The sequence below is a fragment of the Erinaceus europaeus genome, chromosome 3, assembly GCF_950295315.1.
Source record: "Erinaceus europaeus chromosome 3, mEriEur2.1, whole genome shotgun sequence".
Classification (NCBI taxonomy): domain Eukaryota; kingdom Metazoa; phylum Chordata; class Mammalia; order Eulipotyphla; family Erinaceidae; genus Erinaceus; species Erinaceus europaeus.
Genome location: NC_080164.1, coordinates 47043097 through 47060433, shown reverse-complemented (window position 1 = coordinate 47060433; position 17337 = coordinate 47043097). Strand labels below are relative to the sequence as shown.

General features: G+C 39.2%; 1 protein-coding gene across 14 annotated transcripts in view; it reads right to left on the bottom strand.

Moving 5' to 3' along the window:
- Positions 1-837: 837 nt before the first annotated feature.
- The window catches only part of AAK1 (AP2 associated kinase 1), a 232979-nt gene continuing 216479 nt past the window's right edge, over positions 838-17337 (bottom strand). For 12 of the 14 annotated variants that reach the window (XM_060187139.1, XM_060187138.1, XM_060187143.1 and 9 more), the window contains one exon: positions 838-3573. In XM_060187139.1, the coding sequence (XP_060043122.1) occupies positions 2444-3573 (1130 nt within the window). In that variant the 3' untranslated portion in view covers positions 838-2443. Of the gene's footprint in view, positions 3574-15155; positions 17216-17337 lie in introns of those variants that run through there. The other 2 variants (XM_016187331.2, XM_016187333.2) reach the window with 1 other exon arrangement.

The following is a 17337-nucleotide window of genomic DNA, read 5'->3' as shown; positions in this document are numbered from 1 at the left end:
ATCTGCGTATTTTTTACTGATTTCTCATAAAAAAAAAAAAAGGTTTGTGCAGTGTCTATTCGTCACAGATCTCCAATGAGAATAAAAAAAGGTTATAAATGCAAATGATTACTCACCTGTATAATAAAACCACTGTGACTTTATGGATATTACCTTGAAAACAAAAATGGCTACTCAATTAAGAGAAGTGACCAAGTACTCAAAGGAAAGATTTTCTTTTCTTTTTTTTAAAATATTTATTTTATTTATTTATTCCCTTTTGTTGCCCTTATTGTTTTATTGTTGTAGTTATTATTGTTGTTGTTGTTGTTGGATAGGACAGAGAGAAATGGAGAGAGGAGGGGGAAGACAGAGAGGAGAGAGAAAGATAGACACCTGCAGACCTGCTTCACCGCCTGTGAAGCGACTCCCCTGCAGGTGGGGAGCCGGGGTTCGAACCGGGATCCTTATGCCGGTCCTTGTGCTTTGCGCCACCTGCGCTTAACCCGCTGCGCTACAGCCCGACTCCCGGAAAGATTTTCTAAGAATGTTATACAGAGGCAACATTGAATATTTGGAAGAATGAATTAGAATGACCTCCTTTTTAAAATAAAATTTTGACTGGGATGAGAATTCTCCATGGTTAATACCATTTTTTTAACTTCCATCTCTGATAACTTTTAACAACTAAAGGAAAAGGGTTTGAGGCACAAAGAATCACATGCATTAATCCAGATTACCCTATCAGCTGGAAAGATGATTTTGCATTCATTGTTACTAGAAAAAGCAGACGTGGTAATTGGTTAAAAAGACATTGGTTTCTAGCACAGTTGAAATAATTTGGAAAATCATGGCTGGTAGCTCTAATCCAGTGCCATTTATTTATGTGAAAAGGTTAATTTTTTTTAAGCTGGACATTTAAAACAGATGAAGAATAAATTTTCAAAAAAAGTCTTACATTTTCCTGCCAAGATCTCTGAACTTCAAATTTAAAGACTATTCTTGGGTGAATTTCCAATAATTCTTAAATCATTAATCTGGTTTGGTAAGGTTATCTCCCAGCTTCTCCAGCTAATGCAGAAATCACTAACACTTGCTACAAGTCATAGGAAGCTTTCAAGCTGAAACATGGTACAGCAACTCTTTCCATTTCTCAGCTGAAATCTCCCTACAGAGAAGCTTCATTTTAAGGCACTAATTATAAAGGGTATGAAAACGGCCAGGAATGACTCATATCTTTCAAAAAACAGAAGACATTTCAAAAACACAAGTCAGTTACCTATCCGGTATACTTTACCGGATAGGATATTGAAAGGTTTTCTATGGTTCACTTAGTTCCTTCCCATTCTCCCAAGCTGATCTGCCTGTCTCTGATACAACGTACTCAAAGGACAACAGCGAAAGATGACAGGCATTTGGACAAAAACAAGAAAAGCATATCCAGCCTGTGACCTAGCCTCATGATTAATTGATTCTGCAATGAATCAGACTTAACTCAGACTTAAGCTTTTCAGTACTCTTTAAAAAATATTACTTTGAATCTTTCATTCCAGCAGGATTTTCCTGTACTTAATTGTACTCAATTTTGGCATAAAATTGAACAAAATAGGGTTCAAGTCAGTTAGGTCAGGAGACAAATGTCAGTAAATGAGTGATTATGGAGGTAGGCATGGTGGGACAGGATCTACCTAAAGGGAAAAAAAAGTTTCCTGTGCTGGTGTATGTGCATATATACGCATACACAAACTTTCACAAATGTAAGACACACACACACACACACAGACACCTGTTCACTCATACTAACCTTAAAAAGGGTGGACACAGGGAAGGCTCAACACTAATGAACATGACAAAGACACCTTGTCTGTTTACATTTCAATGTAGGGAAGAATTTGACACATATTATAAGCCTTATGTATGAGGGCAGCTTATGTATGAGGGCAGCCTGGCCCCTCCAGACTCAGAAATAGATTTAGAGAACTCTTCCAGAGCTGCTGGTTTTATAGGAATGATTAGTATCTGCAGGATTACACCTCCTTTTGATGTGCAGGACTTTAATCTTGCACTACTTTCCAGAAATATCTATCCCCCCTTCAAAAGAGTATTACGTCAAGTCTTAGAGGACTAATCATGATTCCTCAATCAACATGACTCAGAAGAACTACAGGAATTAAAACTAGGAATAAAAAACGTCCCCTTGAATGTCGGGGTGAAGTACTTTCTAGATTTAAAACATCTGTGGTGGGAAAAAGCATTCTGGGTAGAAGGGGAGATAGAAAAGAACTAAAAGCTCAGAAATTAATATAAGCAAAACGATGAGCATAATTTAAGTTTCAACCAAATATTCCTGCAACTGAGTGTATAGATAGAACTTCTCTGATGAAAAGAACAGAAAGATAATTGTGTGTGGTGTGGTCAGTATGGAGGGAGGGGAAGAGACAGCCCTAAGGCTTAGGTACTGTTCCTAAGGTTTCTGCTTGCCTGATTTGGAAGGAAAGGGTGCTAAAGCAAAAGGATCAGCAGTTGGCAGCTCTGTAGTCCTAGAGGAAAGGGATGTGATGGAGACAGAGCCAGCTATTGACTGCTTATTGGTTTGTGAAACAATTTTGTAGGCAGCAATGGGCTGGGCTTCTGGACTTGGCTCATCTTCTGGGCTATAGTGACGGGAATATTTGGATAAAGACTGGGGGCGGAATGGTTTGCCAGCCACAGAGCCGGACACAGCTTCTTTCTGGGGCTGAGGTCCTTTGTTTCTGTCATTAGGATGGCCTCCAGATTCCAGAAAGGAGGCCCTGGGAGAGATGATGTCAACATGATCTGCAGTTTGTACAGAATGGGAGGGAAGATTAGCCTGCTGGACAAAACCCGCTGTGGAATACTGAGCTCGCATAGAGGCATACACTGCTTTGTCGAGGCCTGACAGCAGAGGGGCATCATCTGTCTGACTTCGGAGACTGCCCTGTGCAGGCAAGTCCTGTGGAGTGCTCTGGGTGACTGTTAACTCCTCCATACTTTTCTTCTTGGTAAATGGCGCTCTCAAGAACACGTCTGCCTCCTCTGGCTGAGATGCAGCCACACTGCCCTTGGAGACAAATGGGGCATTGGAGAAAATGTCCATGTCACCAGTTGGAACCCTGGAGCTCCGGAAGGGTGCTGTGGCAAAAACATCTGGCTCACCAAGGTCATCAGTAGGTGGTTGCGTAAGAGTCTGGAACTGGTTCCTTCTTCCACTTTGTACTGCCTTTGCCTCCTCAGTGGAGACTTCTGGCTGAGGGAATGGAATAGTTCCTCCCAGCTTTCCTTGGGGAAGCTTGCAGCTATCATCCTCTTCTTCAGACTCCATGAGGAGAGGCCGAGAGCCACTGCAGTCCAGCATGTCCCCCTCAAGGTCAGTCCCTTCCTCTTCACTGCTGTGGAATGAACTGTTGCTTGAAGGGCCATCTCTAGTCAAGTACTCAGATTCTAAACTGTTCTGAGTTTTTGTGCAAGGCATTCTAGATGGGTCTGGATACAAGGGAAGGCCTTTAACACCCGTTGACTCTTTAAAGTGCTCTACAGTTATTACAGGACAAGGATTGGGCTCTCTCTGAAGACCTAGAAAAGCACAAAATGTAGAATTAATGGACAGGTCAGTTTATCTCTCCTTGGAACATTTATGGTCAACCCGCAGTAGAAACATCATGGATCAAATGACAGATGTTGGAAATGGAACAACAACAACAACAACAACAACAAAAATCCAGAAAAATAAAAGACAGGCAAAAAATTTGCACACAAACTGGAACACAACCAATCACTGTCTCACATTTTGGAACATGATAGGCACAATATGTAGGAAAGGAGGTGGAGATGTGAGGCACACAGACATTCAGCGGCACTATGCGATGCTCCTACTGGTGAGGCCAGGCACTGACACCTGCTCTACCTGGCACTGGCTCATGATGGAATGAAAACAAACCCAGTCACTCATCACCACATATACCATGGCAGTTCTGGATTATGTAGAAATACTGTCTGGGGACAAATTTAATTCAGTATCCAACATGTGGTCATCTGTTCCACACTACCTGTAACTGAGGACACACCTTTCCCCAGGCCTACCCCCCCAAAGCAGCAGAGCTTGGCTGCTTGGATAAATTCAAGTTTACTTGATGATTTAGTGCACAAGCACAGCTTGAAAAGTCAAAGTGTGCCCCCCAAATCCGAATACTGAAAGCACTTTCTAAAGGGGAAAGACATCATCAAACTCAAATTAAATGAATCATTTTCAGCTGGAGTTGCTCTGGAGTTTTGTTTTCAGTCTTCTAAGTTAGCAAAGATCTCTTCTGCTTAAATGAACTCAACATAAAGTTCGTTAAGCAGAAGAAGTAAAAGGTATGAGTAGTTAGAGCAGTACTTGTGAACTCTAATTAGTAAACTATGTCTAGGTAGAGGGGCTTCAGGGTGCTCTGGCTTTTAAAATCAAATAGACAATTATCAGAATGCAAGGCAGCTTACCTTCCAAGAAATATTAGCAGGTTAGAAGTATGTCATTGGGCACATGTTAGCAAAAGGGCAGGAAAAAGGCATATGTAACTAAGCAAGAAGAATCCAGAGAAAGGGTGGCTAGGGATAAAGGTATCATTTCATCATGGGTTCCCCAACACAATGGGACAGGAACATTAGGCAGAATGGTTTGGATTCTATAGATGATTCAGAATTTCTGCAGAGGTAATTCAACTGGTCCGCCCCATTTCACCCACTCCCCTCCTATACAAACCATTAGTTAGTCGAAATATTTGCTAAAAGTTATCCCCTGCTAAGGTATTTATGCTTGAATTAAGCACACAGAACACAGCAAGAGCGGCATCAAAATCAGTTTATTGGGAAACCAGTCACTTACAGATATTACACTGTAAAGAGATGGAGAGAGAGAGAGAGAGAGCGACCTGAACATTTTAGAAGATACTATACAAAAATACTATGTTTCTCTGAGTCCTATAACATTTTAGCAGTGCTTCTTTTTTTTTTTTTAAATAGTTCTGATCTTAAATATTGTTTCCAGAAACAAAAAAATAGTGGAGTTTCCCCTCTATTTTAATGTTCCTTTTCTAATAATTAGAATGCATTGGTTGAATGTCAAATTAGAGTCTTTAATAAAGTTAAATTGTATACTGGCACTGAAAGGTCTTGTGAATATTAGTTGAAGAATATGATTTTAGAGAGGATACACTTTTCCTTGCATTACAATTTCATGATGTGCAACTACATGGTGATACAAAGGTCGGTAACAGAAAATAAATTGAATACTTTCTCCCTTACAATGTATGTGGAAAGACATAATTCTTATCTTTCAGGCAAATATACTGATATCAGATCTTTTACAGTGATTCTCAGATAAATTCTGGAATGAAATTCAATAGAAGGGAGAAACAAAAAAATTCCCAGAAGAAGATTTGCCGAGCAAAGGACCTCAAAACCCTGGAGCCATTTTCTGACAGAGCATCAGTTGCACAATTCTCATTTTCCAAGACTATCCCCCCCACCAAAGCGGATATTATTTAAACTAATTCTATAGGAGAGCAAACTCTCTCTTTAAAAAAAAAAAAAGAATGCTGAAGTTAGTCAAGTCAACACATACATGAATAGTGAAAATGAACACTAGTTTGACTGGAGTTAGTGTTTTGGAAAAATTTAAACTGAATTCAATCAATTTAATTTTGGTGCAGAAAATATCAGAAGCCCCCCCAAAACAAACAAACAAACAAACAAACAACAAAAACAAGCAAGCATCTAGAGAACACTTTGGATGCTTGAAGTGTTAGATTACATTTTGAATAATTAAAAAAAAAAAGGTGGTGGTGGGGATTTTGATCATATCCTGAGTGGGAAGCACATGTATAACCCATTAAAAAGTTACATCTGGTGGTCCAGGAGGTGGCACAGTGGTAAAGCTTTGGACTCTCAAGCATGAGGTCCCGAGTTTGATCCTTGGCAGCACATGTGCCAGAGTGATGTCTGGTTCTTTCTCTCTCCTCCTATCTTTCTCATAAATAAATAAAATCTTTAAAAAAAAAAGTTACATCTGTAAGAAAAAAATTTTTAAAAGTAGGTTCCTGGACAAGTTAACTATAAACTAGCCAACTCAAAGCATTGTCCCTGGCCTTCATGGTGAGTCATGGGGAACTCATACTTAAATTCCAACAGCTTTTAAAAAATCACTAACATAATCACAAAAGTGCATGCCAGGTTTGAAGGGGAATTTGTCTCTTTCAAAATATGGCCAGACCTATTTCTTTTTTTAATTTTTATTATTATTGGATAGAGACAGGGAAATTGAGAGGGAAAGAGGAGATAGAAAGAGAGATGCCTGTAGCCCTACTTCATTATGTGTGAAATTTCCCCCTGCAGATGGGAACCAGGGGCTTGAACCCAGTTCCTTATGCCAGGTAATATGTTCATTCACTCAGCCAGGTCTGCCACTGCCAGACCCCAGTCAAATCTATTTCAGGTCTTTCTTTCATCATGAATCTATTTTTCAGGGTTGGAAAAATGCATTTAAAGGATTCTCCTGAATAGGCTAAGTCTCTCAACCTTTCCATTCTTTTAGAGGAGGTGTAGTGTGACTGAGGCAGAGAACCACCAGCCTTTGCAAAGCTCCACAACTGGCACTCTGAATACAAAACAAATGCTGGTGGGTTTGGGGAAACACAGGCATTCATGTTCCCTCAGGGGATTTTGGTGGTGGGAACACAAGAAATAAAGTAGTCAAGAGAAGAAGATTCTAAATAACTGTAAACAGAAGACAGACATTAAATCTTGTTGGCAGTTAGGTCATTTCAGGAATGAGTGTGTTCTTGTAGGGAAAGCCTGAGTTTTCAGAGTGAACAGGTAACGTATGAAGATAGCCTGGTAGGAAAACATGTTTGAAGTAGCCTATCTACAACAATGAAAGATTTAAACTTCCTTAATGTCACACTTTTGGCCCTGTTCCTTCTGTAGAACCAACGGCATATAAGTGCAGATGCCCTATGACAACCAAGCTTAATAAAGTTAGTTGTTGTTGGAGTCGGGGTGTAGGTTGGGGGAAAAGGGTGGGGTTGAGAGGGCCAGCTTAGGCTTAGGTCCAGTACTTAACCTCATGGTTTGCCTAAATTTATTTGTTTTATTTTATTTTATTTTATTTTATTTTATTGATATGCCAGATAGAAACTGAGAGTGGTAGGTAAGATAGAGAAAGAGAGACACTTGCAGACCTGCTTCACAACTAGGGAAGCTTCTCCTGCAGGTGGAGAGCTTGAACCCGGGTCCTCAAGCATGGTAATAATGTGTGTGCTTAGCAACCTTGCTAAGCAAGGTTGCCACCACCTCGAACTCCTCTCCCCTTTTTAATCACCAACCCTATTTTTGTTTTAATTTCCTCAAACTGTGTCATGTATCTTTTATTTTGGCTTAGCACATTAAATTAATTAGGGAACTAAAAAAATACTTCTTTTTGTACCTCTGATGTATGTCTGGGCCCATATTAAGATGAAACACACTTTAACTGTTCCACCAAGAGTTATTAAATAATTGTTACAAAGGATAATTCCATCTTAGTCTGTTTTGAGGCTCCAAATTACATGTATTTCAGTAAGAGTCTATGCTCAGAGAAGGGAAGGAGAGCCCAAAAGTACCTGATGACTTCATAATCCTTCTCACTCTTTATTAACTTCTTTTTTTTTTTCTTTCTTTTTTTTTTAAATTTTTTTTTTTATTAAAGAAAGGATTAATTAACAAAACCATAGGGTAGGAGGGGTACAACTCCACACAATTCCCACCACCCAATCTCCATATCCCACCCCCTCCCCCGATAGCTTTCCTATTCTCTATCCCTCTGGGAGCATGGACCCAGGGTCATTGAGGGTTGCAGAAGGTAGAAGGTCTGGCTTCTGTAATTGCTTCCTCGCTGAACATGGGAGTTGACTAGTCTTTATTAACTTCTGAAGCAACCAAAAGGACCAAATGATATCAGAATGGTTTAACCCAGAAATTTTATCTGATGGACACAATGAGTATCACCAGAATGCTTTCTAAAGAATAAAAATCCAGACATAAACTTCAGATTGGTTATTCCCTAGTCATGCACAACCAGAATATTGTTTTACTCCCATCCTATAAACTGAAGTTATAGGAAGTATGAAAAATATAATCATGGCCAGGAATTGCAAATGAAGAGTTGGAATTTTGAAAAATCTTCACATACAATCAGTAAATACAAAAATAAACATCCTGTCATTATCAGAAATAACTACCTGAAATTCGCACTCTTTGATTTAAAATAGGGAACCCAAAAAATGTGTGCCAGACTAGTAATTTCCATGACCTGTAGGCTTAGATGATAAAATCAAACATTTGGTGCTACCATATGTCCTGTAGCTTTATTAAAACATATGACCGGGGAATAAGGGTTCTGATAAAAGCTAAGACTGCCTGGTGATATTGTGCCTCTAAAGCCAATACGGCAATTAAATGAAAGGGATCTCTCCCTGGGTATAAAGCCACTGTTGCCAACACACACTGTTTAATTAAATTGGCCTGGGTATATCAAAGATTAAATTAGAGGATGGTTGGTAGCTGCAAATCTGAGCTCATTTTACAACCTAGTATCTGGTCATATCAGATAAACCCCTCCCAGGGGGTTTATTCTCTCTGGCTGTGAGGTGAAGTCAGGGTAGCCACCATTCATTAAAATGTCAGTCTATCTCTCAAATGTGTCTTCACTGTCCTTGTAGACAAGTACTTATTGTCATCAACAATGTTTAAAGTTCCCATCCCAAATGTAGATTTTCTACTTAGGAAAATAGCAACTTTATTTACAACATGTTTCTGTTTGAACAGATGAGAGGTTTTCATTCTCCTGTATGCTCACTTAAATTGGTTTACAGAGTTATTTTTTATACACTACTTGTTTAGCAATGTTCAAATTTTACTACATAGGTTAGCTTCATGTCCCTGTGCTTACATTTTTTTTTTGGGGGGGGAAGAATAAAGAATAAACTCAAGATTCCATCAAAGTGGAAATCAAGAAAGTGTCCTCCATTCTAGCAACTACCACAATTTGATAGCTCTGCATAGGTCAACATTGTCGGAAGAACTTCCCTCCCCACCATAGCAAAAGGAAACACAGGAGAAACAGAGAAGTATCTTATTACAGATTATCTGAACTGGAGGCCATTTGGGATTCATTCCCCCGGACTAAACCTATGCACATCTAAGTGCAGGAACACTCTTAGATTGGAAAAGGAAAAGGAAAAGGTTAACTTTGTGTTAGCAAAATTATAGTTTCCAGAGAGGAATAATAGATAGCTTTGCGATATGTGAATTCATTCAATTCAGTAACTAATCTATTTCAAATATCTCTGTGATAACTTTTCTATTCTGCTGGGAAGCTCACTTTAGTTTCAGTATTTTGGAAGATGCTGTCATTTTATTTAATTATCTTTATTTATTTATTGGTAGAGACAGCCAGGAATTTAGAGGGAAGTGGGTGATAGACACAGAGAGACACCTGAAACACTGCTTCACCACTTGCAAAGCTTTTCCCCTGTAGGTGGGGACCAGGGGCTCGAACCCAGGTCCTTGCACTTTGTAACATATGCACTTAACCAGGTACACCACCATCAGGCCCCCTAGATGCTATCATTTAAATCCCCAAACTCTTTTAAGTTAGTGGCTATAGGATCATGAGTACCCTACAGAATGTGAAAAATAAAGACTCCTGGAGATCTTAGACAAACTGTATCATCATAGGAACTTAATTTTGACTCAAGGTAGCTATAGTGTGCATTTACTCAACTGAACTCAGACTTAACCACATCTCTGGGCTGAGGTCAGCCCCAAAGATCCTCCTTTTCCCATAACACTGCTGAAGGCACAGCTGCTCCTGATCAGGAGGAAGGTCATATTGTTTTAAGGTAGAATGATCAGAAGAGGGAGCTAGGCGGTAGCGCAGCGGGTTAAGCGCACATGGCGCAAAGCACAAGGACCAGCATAAGGATCCCAGTTTGAGCCCCCGGCTCCCCACCTGCAGGGGAGTCACTTCACAAGCGGTGAAGCAGGTCTGCAGGTGTCTATCTTTCTCTCCTCCTCTCTGTCTTCCCCTCCTCTCTCCATTTCTCTCTGTCCTAACAATGACGACATCAATAACAACAACAATAATAACTACAGACGACATCAATAACAACAACAATAATAACTACAACAACAATAAAAAACAAGGGCAACAAAAGGGAATAAAGAAAGGAAGAGAGGAAGAAAGAGAGAAAGAAAGATCAAAAGAGTAGGAAAAAAGCATTAGAAATGGGGCCAGGTGGTGGCACACCTGGTTAAGTGCATACACTACAGTGCACAAGTCCTGAGTTCAAGTCCCTGGTCCCTACCTGTAGGAGGAAAGCTTCACAAGTGGTGAAGTAGAGCTGTAGGTGCCTCTCTGTCTCTCTCCCTATCTCCCACTCCCCTCTCAATTTCTGTCTCTATCCAATAATAAATAAAATAAAATGGTTTAAAAAATATAAAAAAGCATTAGAAACAAAATTCATATTTTATCCTGAGAAAAAGATGTTCTTTGCTTCTTGTAAAATATTTATTATTTTTTACTTAATTTGATAAGGCAGAAATTGAGAGGGGAGGAGAGAGAGCAAAAGAGAAACACTTAGGGTTGAGGAGATAGCATAATGGTTATGTAATACTCTCATGCCTGAGGCTCCTCTGAGGTCCCAGGTTCAATCAACAGCATCACCATAAGCCAGAGATGAGCAGTGCTCTGGTCTCTATCTCTGTATCTCTTTCTCTCTCAGAAAAATAAAAAGATGTGACTATTACCATTAAATGTTAACAAAAAAGATTTAAAAAATTATGTCTTCTCTGTTTCAACAGAAAAAAAAGAAGGAAGGAAAGAAAAAAAGGAAGAAAGAGAAACACCTACAGCAGTACTTTACTGCTTGTGAAGCTTCCCCCCTGTAGGTGGGGTGAGGGGCTTTAGCCCAGGTCCTTCAGCTTGGTAACATGCACTCAATCTGTGCATCATCTGGTCCCCCCTAAAAGGGATTCTTGCATTTTTTAAAAATTAAAAAAAAATTATTATCTTTATTTATTGGATAGATGCAGCCAGAAATCGAAAGGGAAGGGGGAGATAGGGAGGGAGACAGAGAGCCACCAGCAACACTGCTTTACCACTCACAAAGCTTTCCCTCTGCAGGTGGAACCAAGGACTCGAACCTGGGTCCTTGTGCATTGTAACCTGTGCACTCAACCAGGTGTACCACCACCTGCCCCCTGAGTTTTTTTAATTTTAAAAATATTATCTTTATTTATATATTGGATAGAGTCAGTCAGCAATTGAGAGGTAGGGAGACAGAAATGGAGAGGTAGGGAGACACTTGCAGTTCTGCTTCACTACTCATGAAGCTTTCCCCCTGCAGGTCCAGGGACTGGGGGCTCGAACCCATGTCCTTGTGCACTGTAACATGTGCACTCAACCAGGTGTGCCGCCACCCAGCCCTGCTAGGTTTGTTTTATAAACATCAGCAATCTTAGTTATATAATTTTAATTCAAGAAAAGCCAGGCCCTACTTCAAATGAAACCAAGTATCTGAAAACTTTTAAAAATAGATATCCAAAAACTCTTATCTTTCAATTTTCTTTTCTTTCTTTCTTTATTCCCTTTTGTTGCACTTGTTTTATTGTTGTAGTTATTGATGTCGTTGTTGGATAGGACAGAGAGAAATGGAGAGAGGAAGGGAAGAGAAAGGGGGAGAGAAAGACAAGACACCTGCAGACCTGCTTCACCGCTTGTGAAGTGACTCCCCTGCAGATGGGGAGCCGGGGTCTGGAACCGGGATCCTTAGGCTGGTCCTTGCGCTTTGCATCACCTGCGCTTACCCTGCTGTGCTACCGCCCTACTCCCATCTTTCAAATTTCTAATCCCACTAATGACAGGCAAAAATCACAGATAATCCTTAAGTGAGAAAATTAAAAGAATGAAGATTGGTAGTTGTCACTTTACACTAAGAAGCTCTCTCTTCACTAATCTGTGGATTGTATCTTCAATAGTAAGTGCTGTTCATCTTAGGAAGATGAGTTTGGCTTTTTTGGAAACAGCTAAATGTCACTTAGAACCAAGAGTGGTAGAAAAACTTTGATTAAGATACAGAGCATATTTTTGGGGTTGAGTTGCAGAGATAGCTCAGTCTACTAGAGGACAAATCTGCATGCTTGATGTCCCAGAGGTTACTGGTTAATCCCCAGCAGAGTTGAGCTGTGTCCTAGTCCTCCTCACCCCACCCTCATTCTCTCTCACTCCTAAGAAATCTATGTCTTTCTGTCTGCTTTTTTTTTTCCCTTCCTTTTTTTAAAAAAAGTATATTCAGATGCTAAGAGCTATAGGAATAGTTACTATTACAATTGATTTTCTTACATCTTATCATTTTCCTTGATGTTGTTTCTAACGAGAGAAGTTTTAAAAATGACTTAAGGGGGCCAGACACAGTAACTCTTGGTTGAGTGCATATTACAATATGTAAGGACTTGAGTTCAAGCTCTCAGTCCCTATCTGCAGAGAAGAAGTTTCATGAATAGTGAAGCAATACTGCAGGAGTCTCTCTATCTTTCTCCCAATCCCCCTTTTCCATCTCAATTTCTACTTGTCTCTATCCAGGAAATAAATAATAAATAAAAGAGTACCTGGATAACCACATTAAAAAAATAAAAATGATTGGGGGCCAGGTGGTGACACACCTGGTTGAGCGCACATGTTATAGTGTGCAATGACCCAGGTTTGAGCCCCTGGTCCTCACCTGCAGGGAGAAAGCTTCACAAGTGGTGAAGCAGGGCTGCATTTGTCTCTCTCCTTCTCTATCACCCCCTTCCCTCTCAACTTCTGACTGTCTCTATCCAACAAATAAATAAAGATAAAATAATAATAATAAATTAAAAATGATTTAAATAGCCACAACATTTTCATTTTATAAATATTAGCTCCCCAAGTAAGATCAGATGCTTTTGGAAGGAAATAACACTATTTGATATCAGAATTCTAACTTTTTTTGTTTTTGTTATAACTGGGGCTTCACCACGTGCATGACTTTTTCAGGCTGAGAGACAAAGAGGCAGAAAGAGTGAAAGAGAACATAGTACCAAAGCTTTCTCTAATGTAGTGGGTGGGGGTCAGGCTTGAACTTGGGTCATGCGAATAGCAAAACAGTGCACCATTCAGCTGTCTTGTCAGTTCTTGATGTCGATATTTTGTCTGCTAAAGAAAGAATGAATTATAACATATTTGGAAGAATTAATTTAAACCGTATCTTCTCTAAGGCCTGTATTTTTAAAAAATGGTGCTTGAATTTGATGATCTATCAATACTTATTTGAATGCTGTAAGAAAAAAATGGGGAGAGGGATCAACTTGAGCTCTTTTCTGACACAGTTGCACACTTGGAATAAAAGTAAGTTAGAAACATATGCAAAAAAAAAAAAAAAGAGAAAAAAGAAATAAAGAAACATATGCGTTGGGGGCCGGGTGGTAGTATACCTGGATGAGTGCACATGTCAGCATGCAGAAACACTCGTGTTCAAGCCTGTGGTCCCTACCTGCAGTGGGAAAGCTTTGCAAGTGGTGCAGCAGTACTGCAGGTGTCTCTCTCTGTCTCTTTCCATCTCTATTTCACCCTTTTCTCTCTTCTGGCTATCTCTATCCAATAAATAAAGATATTAAAAATTTTAAAAAAGAAATATATGCATCTAATCAACTGCCCATTTTTTCACAAGGCAGTCCTTGCCCATTTTTCACTGTTTATATATTTTAAAAGAATTCTTTAGTGGTCCGGGAGGTGGAGCAGTGGATAAAGCACTGGACTCTCAAGCATGAGGTCCTATGTTTGTTCCAGCAACACATGTACCAGAGTGATGTCTGGTTCTTTCTCTCCTCCTCTCTTTCTCATAAATAAATAAATAAAATCTTAAAAAAAAAAAAAAAAGAAAAGAATTTTTTAAATCTGTAAAAGCATCTAAAATCTTCTGATGTTGTTTTGTTGGAATAGGTAGGTATGTGCATATTATATGTGTTTGTGTGTACATATATTTGTAATACAAAAAATAGGAAAAATCTATATCCAAAACTGTGATAATTTAGGATTCTATTCCGATAACCAAGACAGTACAACTCAAGTGAGTAAATGCACACTATAATGCCCTAAAATGTAAATATTTATACAGAAATAGTAATAACTACAGGAGATAATTGAAGAACATCAGGATTAAATCAATCCTTCATAGTTCTTCCATAGCACAGTAATATTCTTTCAACCACAGAATTCTATAATCTTGAAGACCATCTGGTTCAAACTCAGCATTGTAAAAACAAGGAGCAGCAGCTCTGAGAAGTGAAGCCTCTGCTGAGGTCAGTCAGTCAGTGACTGCTGAATGTCAGGTGGTTTGTCCTGCCTGCTTGGGTTTCTTCCCCACCACTTTGCCTCAGATCCACACTTTTAAACTAAATAGGTGGGACTATTTTAGGCCCATCTTGCAGCTCAATTTATAGTTGCACAGGTCTATCAACTATCAGTACACTGTAGACATATCAAATAAATCCTTTTTCAGCTCTGGGAATATTTTATAAATAAAGGAAAGTACTGTTATCAAGTCAGTCATGTATATTCCTTAACAGAAAAACAGGTCTCCCTTCTGAGGTGGTCTTTCTGAAGAATGAGTCCAAGATAATTTCATGTCATTAGATCCCTTAGGCTTTCTCCATCAGGCCTCTGGTTTCTAGTCTGTTTATATTCACAGTCTCCATTAAGCTTTATTGACACAGATGATTACATAATATATCTTAATGCAATTACGGATAATACATGAAAGGGACAATTTAGAGACACCTAATTTCTAAACTGTATTCTACGGTTTTAATTAAACTAGATATTTCATTATATTTCTAGCATGTATGTATGAAAAAAAATCAAATTGGGAAACATAGGCATAAAACATTCTTATTTAAAAATAAACATTTCCTTCATTAGTTTATACATTTTTTTCTATGTCCAGGAAAAAGTATATAATCTGATCTTCAGTAATTTTTCTGTTCATACAGGAGGAAATCAAGTCCATTTTCACTTGCTATCCAATCATGGAGAATTCTTCATGGATATCCTTTTTTTAAAAAATTTTTAAAAAAATAACCAGTAGGAAGGTTGAGTCTCCCTCAGTTTTGAAAATGATCCATTATCCTAACAAGAGACTTGACGTATTTAGCTCATTTAGTTTCAGCCAGCACAGGAAATAGTTAATGTCAAAAGGAAGACTGAAATATCTTCCGACTTTTCCTCTGATGCTATTCAAAGACTGCCCTCCAATTGCTGGGGTCAAAGTGTGACCTCCACAGTGCAATGCTGTGCAGGCTGTTGTTGCTATTAGGTTTTCTTTACTCCCCCCCCCCCCCCCCCCCCCCCCGCCTAAAGTGCAAATGTGAAGAAGAAACAACAAAGGTAGATAGTGATACAAGCACATGGACCTGGAATTTTATTTGTACAAGTCTGATCATCTAAGAATTTCCCCTCTGATTATGGAAAATGACACTCACGGAAGAGAACACCAATGGGGTTCTCTATGCCCACTGTTTTTCAAAAGGGTGATTCTTACAAAAAATCATTTCCCATGAAAGGAAAAAAATACACTTAGTGAGTCATTACATATACAGAGGGTGACCATGAGGCATGTTGTCATGTCAGTGCAGGGTCCTTTATTTATTTTATGAACAATATACTACAGTTAGTGAGGAATTATGTTCTGTTTTGTTTTTTAATCTAGAAAACCAAGGAAAACCAACTGGACATACTCCCTTGGCTGCAGCTTTTGATTAAAACATCAGATAGAAAGAAAGGTTTAAATAGCCACAGTCAAATTGGGCCTAGCTTGTCAGCACTTATTTCTGACTATCTGAAAATAAACAACATGCGTATTCTACAAAGACAGAGGACCTGCTGAAAGCTTACAGCAACACACAAATCTACTTTATATGATTCTATATGTTACACTGTAGGATTGCTGTGTAGTGACACAAGGGGAAAAGATCAAAACCCTGTACAGACACCTGATAGCAGACTTGAAACGCCAAGTGGAAACAGAACTACTCAGCATCTTCATTTATACACAATTTACAATATTCGATTCAAAATAAAAATCACAAGAAAAATACATCTGTTTCTGCTACAATTCCTTCCCCTCCCTCATCCACCCCCCAGTGAAAAGTCTTCTAATAAAAGGTATCATATTACCACCATTGTCTTGTTTTGGTCTAACTCTGAGATCCCAGCTTGGGAGAGTAAGCATGAAAAGGAATGGCAACACTTGGGATTTATATAATGTATACATTTTATCCAAGGATCTCAAGTACTTGCAGTCTCATCTCCAGGTTTGAGAAATCAATCACGGTTCAATGGAAGCCAGAATGCTGGGCGAATGCTGAGCAGGTTGCATGGGGTATAAAATCCCTTGGCTAAGTCTATGATCAAACAAGGTCAAAGTTGATTGGCTACAGCTGGGCTCAATTTCTCTTTTCAAACACACCATCAGTCAGTTTTACCCTTTCTTAAAACACACACCCATTTCTAGGCTACTACCTAGAGGTAGGACAAACTGAAGAAGTCATGTCCTTATGATAATGCGACAAGATAAAAAGCAAAAATAGAGAAACACATTCATCAGCATCTGGCCAAAGGAGACAGGAATTGAGAGGACTGATTTGAGAGGCCATTCCTAGCAAGAATGAGACAAAGGTGTTAATTCACTAGTTTCAGTTACAGTTAAGCTTTTGGTGGAGTTGATTCCAGCAGAGGTGAAGCTCATGGCATCTAGCACTTGATTTAAGATAACGCTATTGAAGAAGTGTAATGGGAAAACACAGCAAACTAACAGGGAGGTGGTGGCCAAGGATTATCTGTAGGGCCAAATTGATTTTCTTTCCTTATCATTTCTACAGGAAAAAGGCAAGGGAGTAGGAGATAAGGGCTAGTGGGCCCCTTATATGCAAATTTCTTTAAAAAAAAAACCATTTTTCTTATAACTCCGTAATGAAAATGTATATTACGGTATGAAGGTTACAGAACTGCATCTGCTACTGGGTCACGGCTACAGGTCTATGAGCTGATCCACCAGCAGTAAAGACCTGGCTAGGTTGGGAAGACTGGACTCAGAGCTCCCACTGCTGTTTCTAGAGTGCCCACCTGGAAGTGGAGAGATAGGAATTCAGTACAAAACACAGAGGGTTAAAGTTTAGATGTGCAGAGCACACAAAGGAAAACAAAATAAAGCAACCCCCTAGAGAAGCAACAAATTATATATGAAA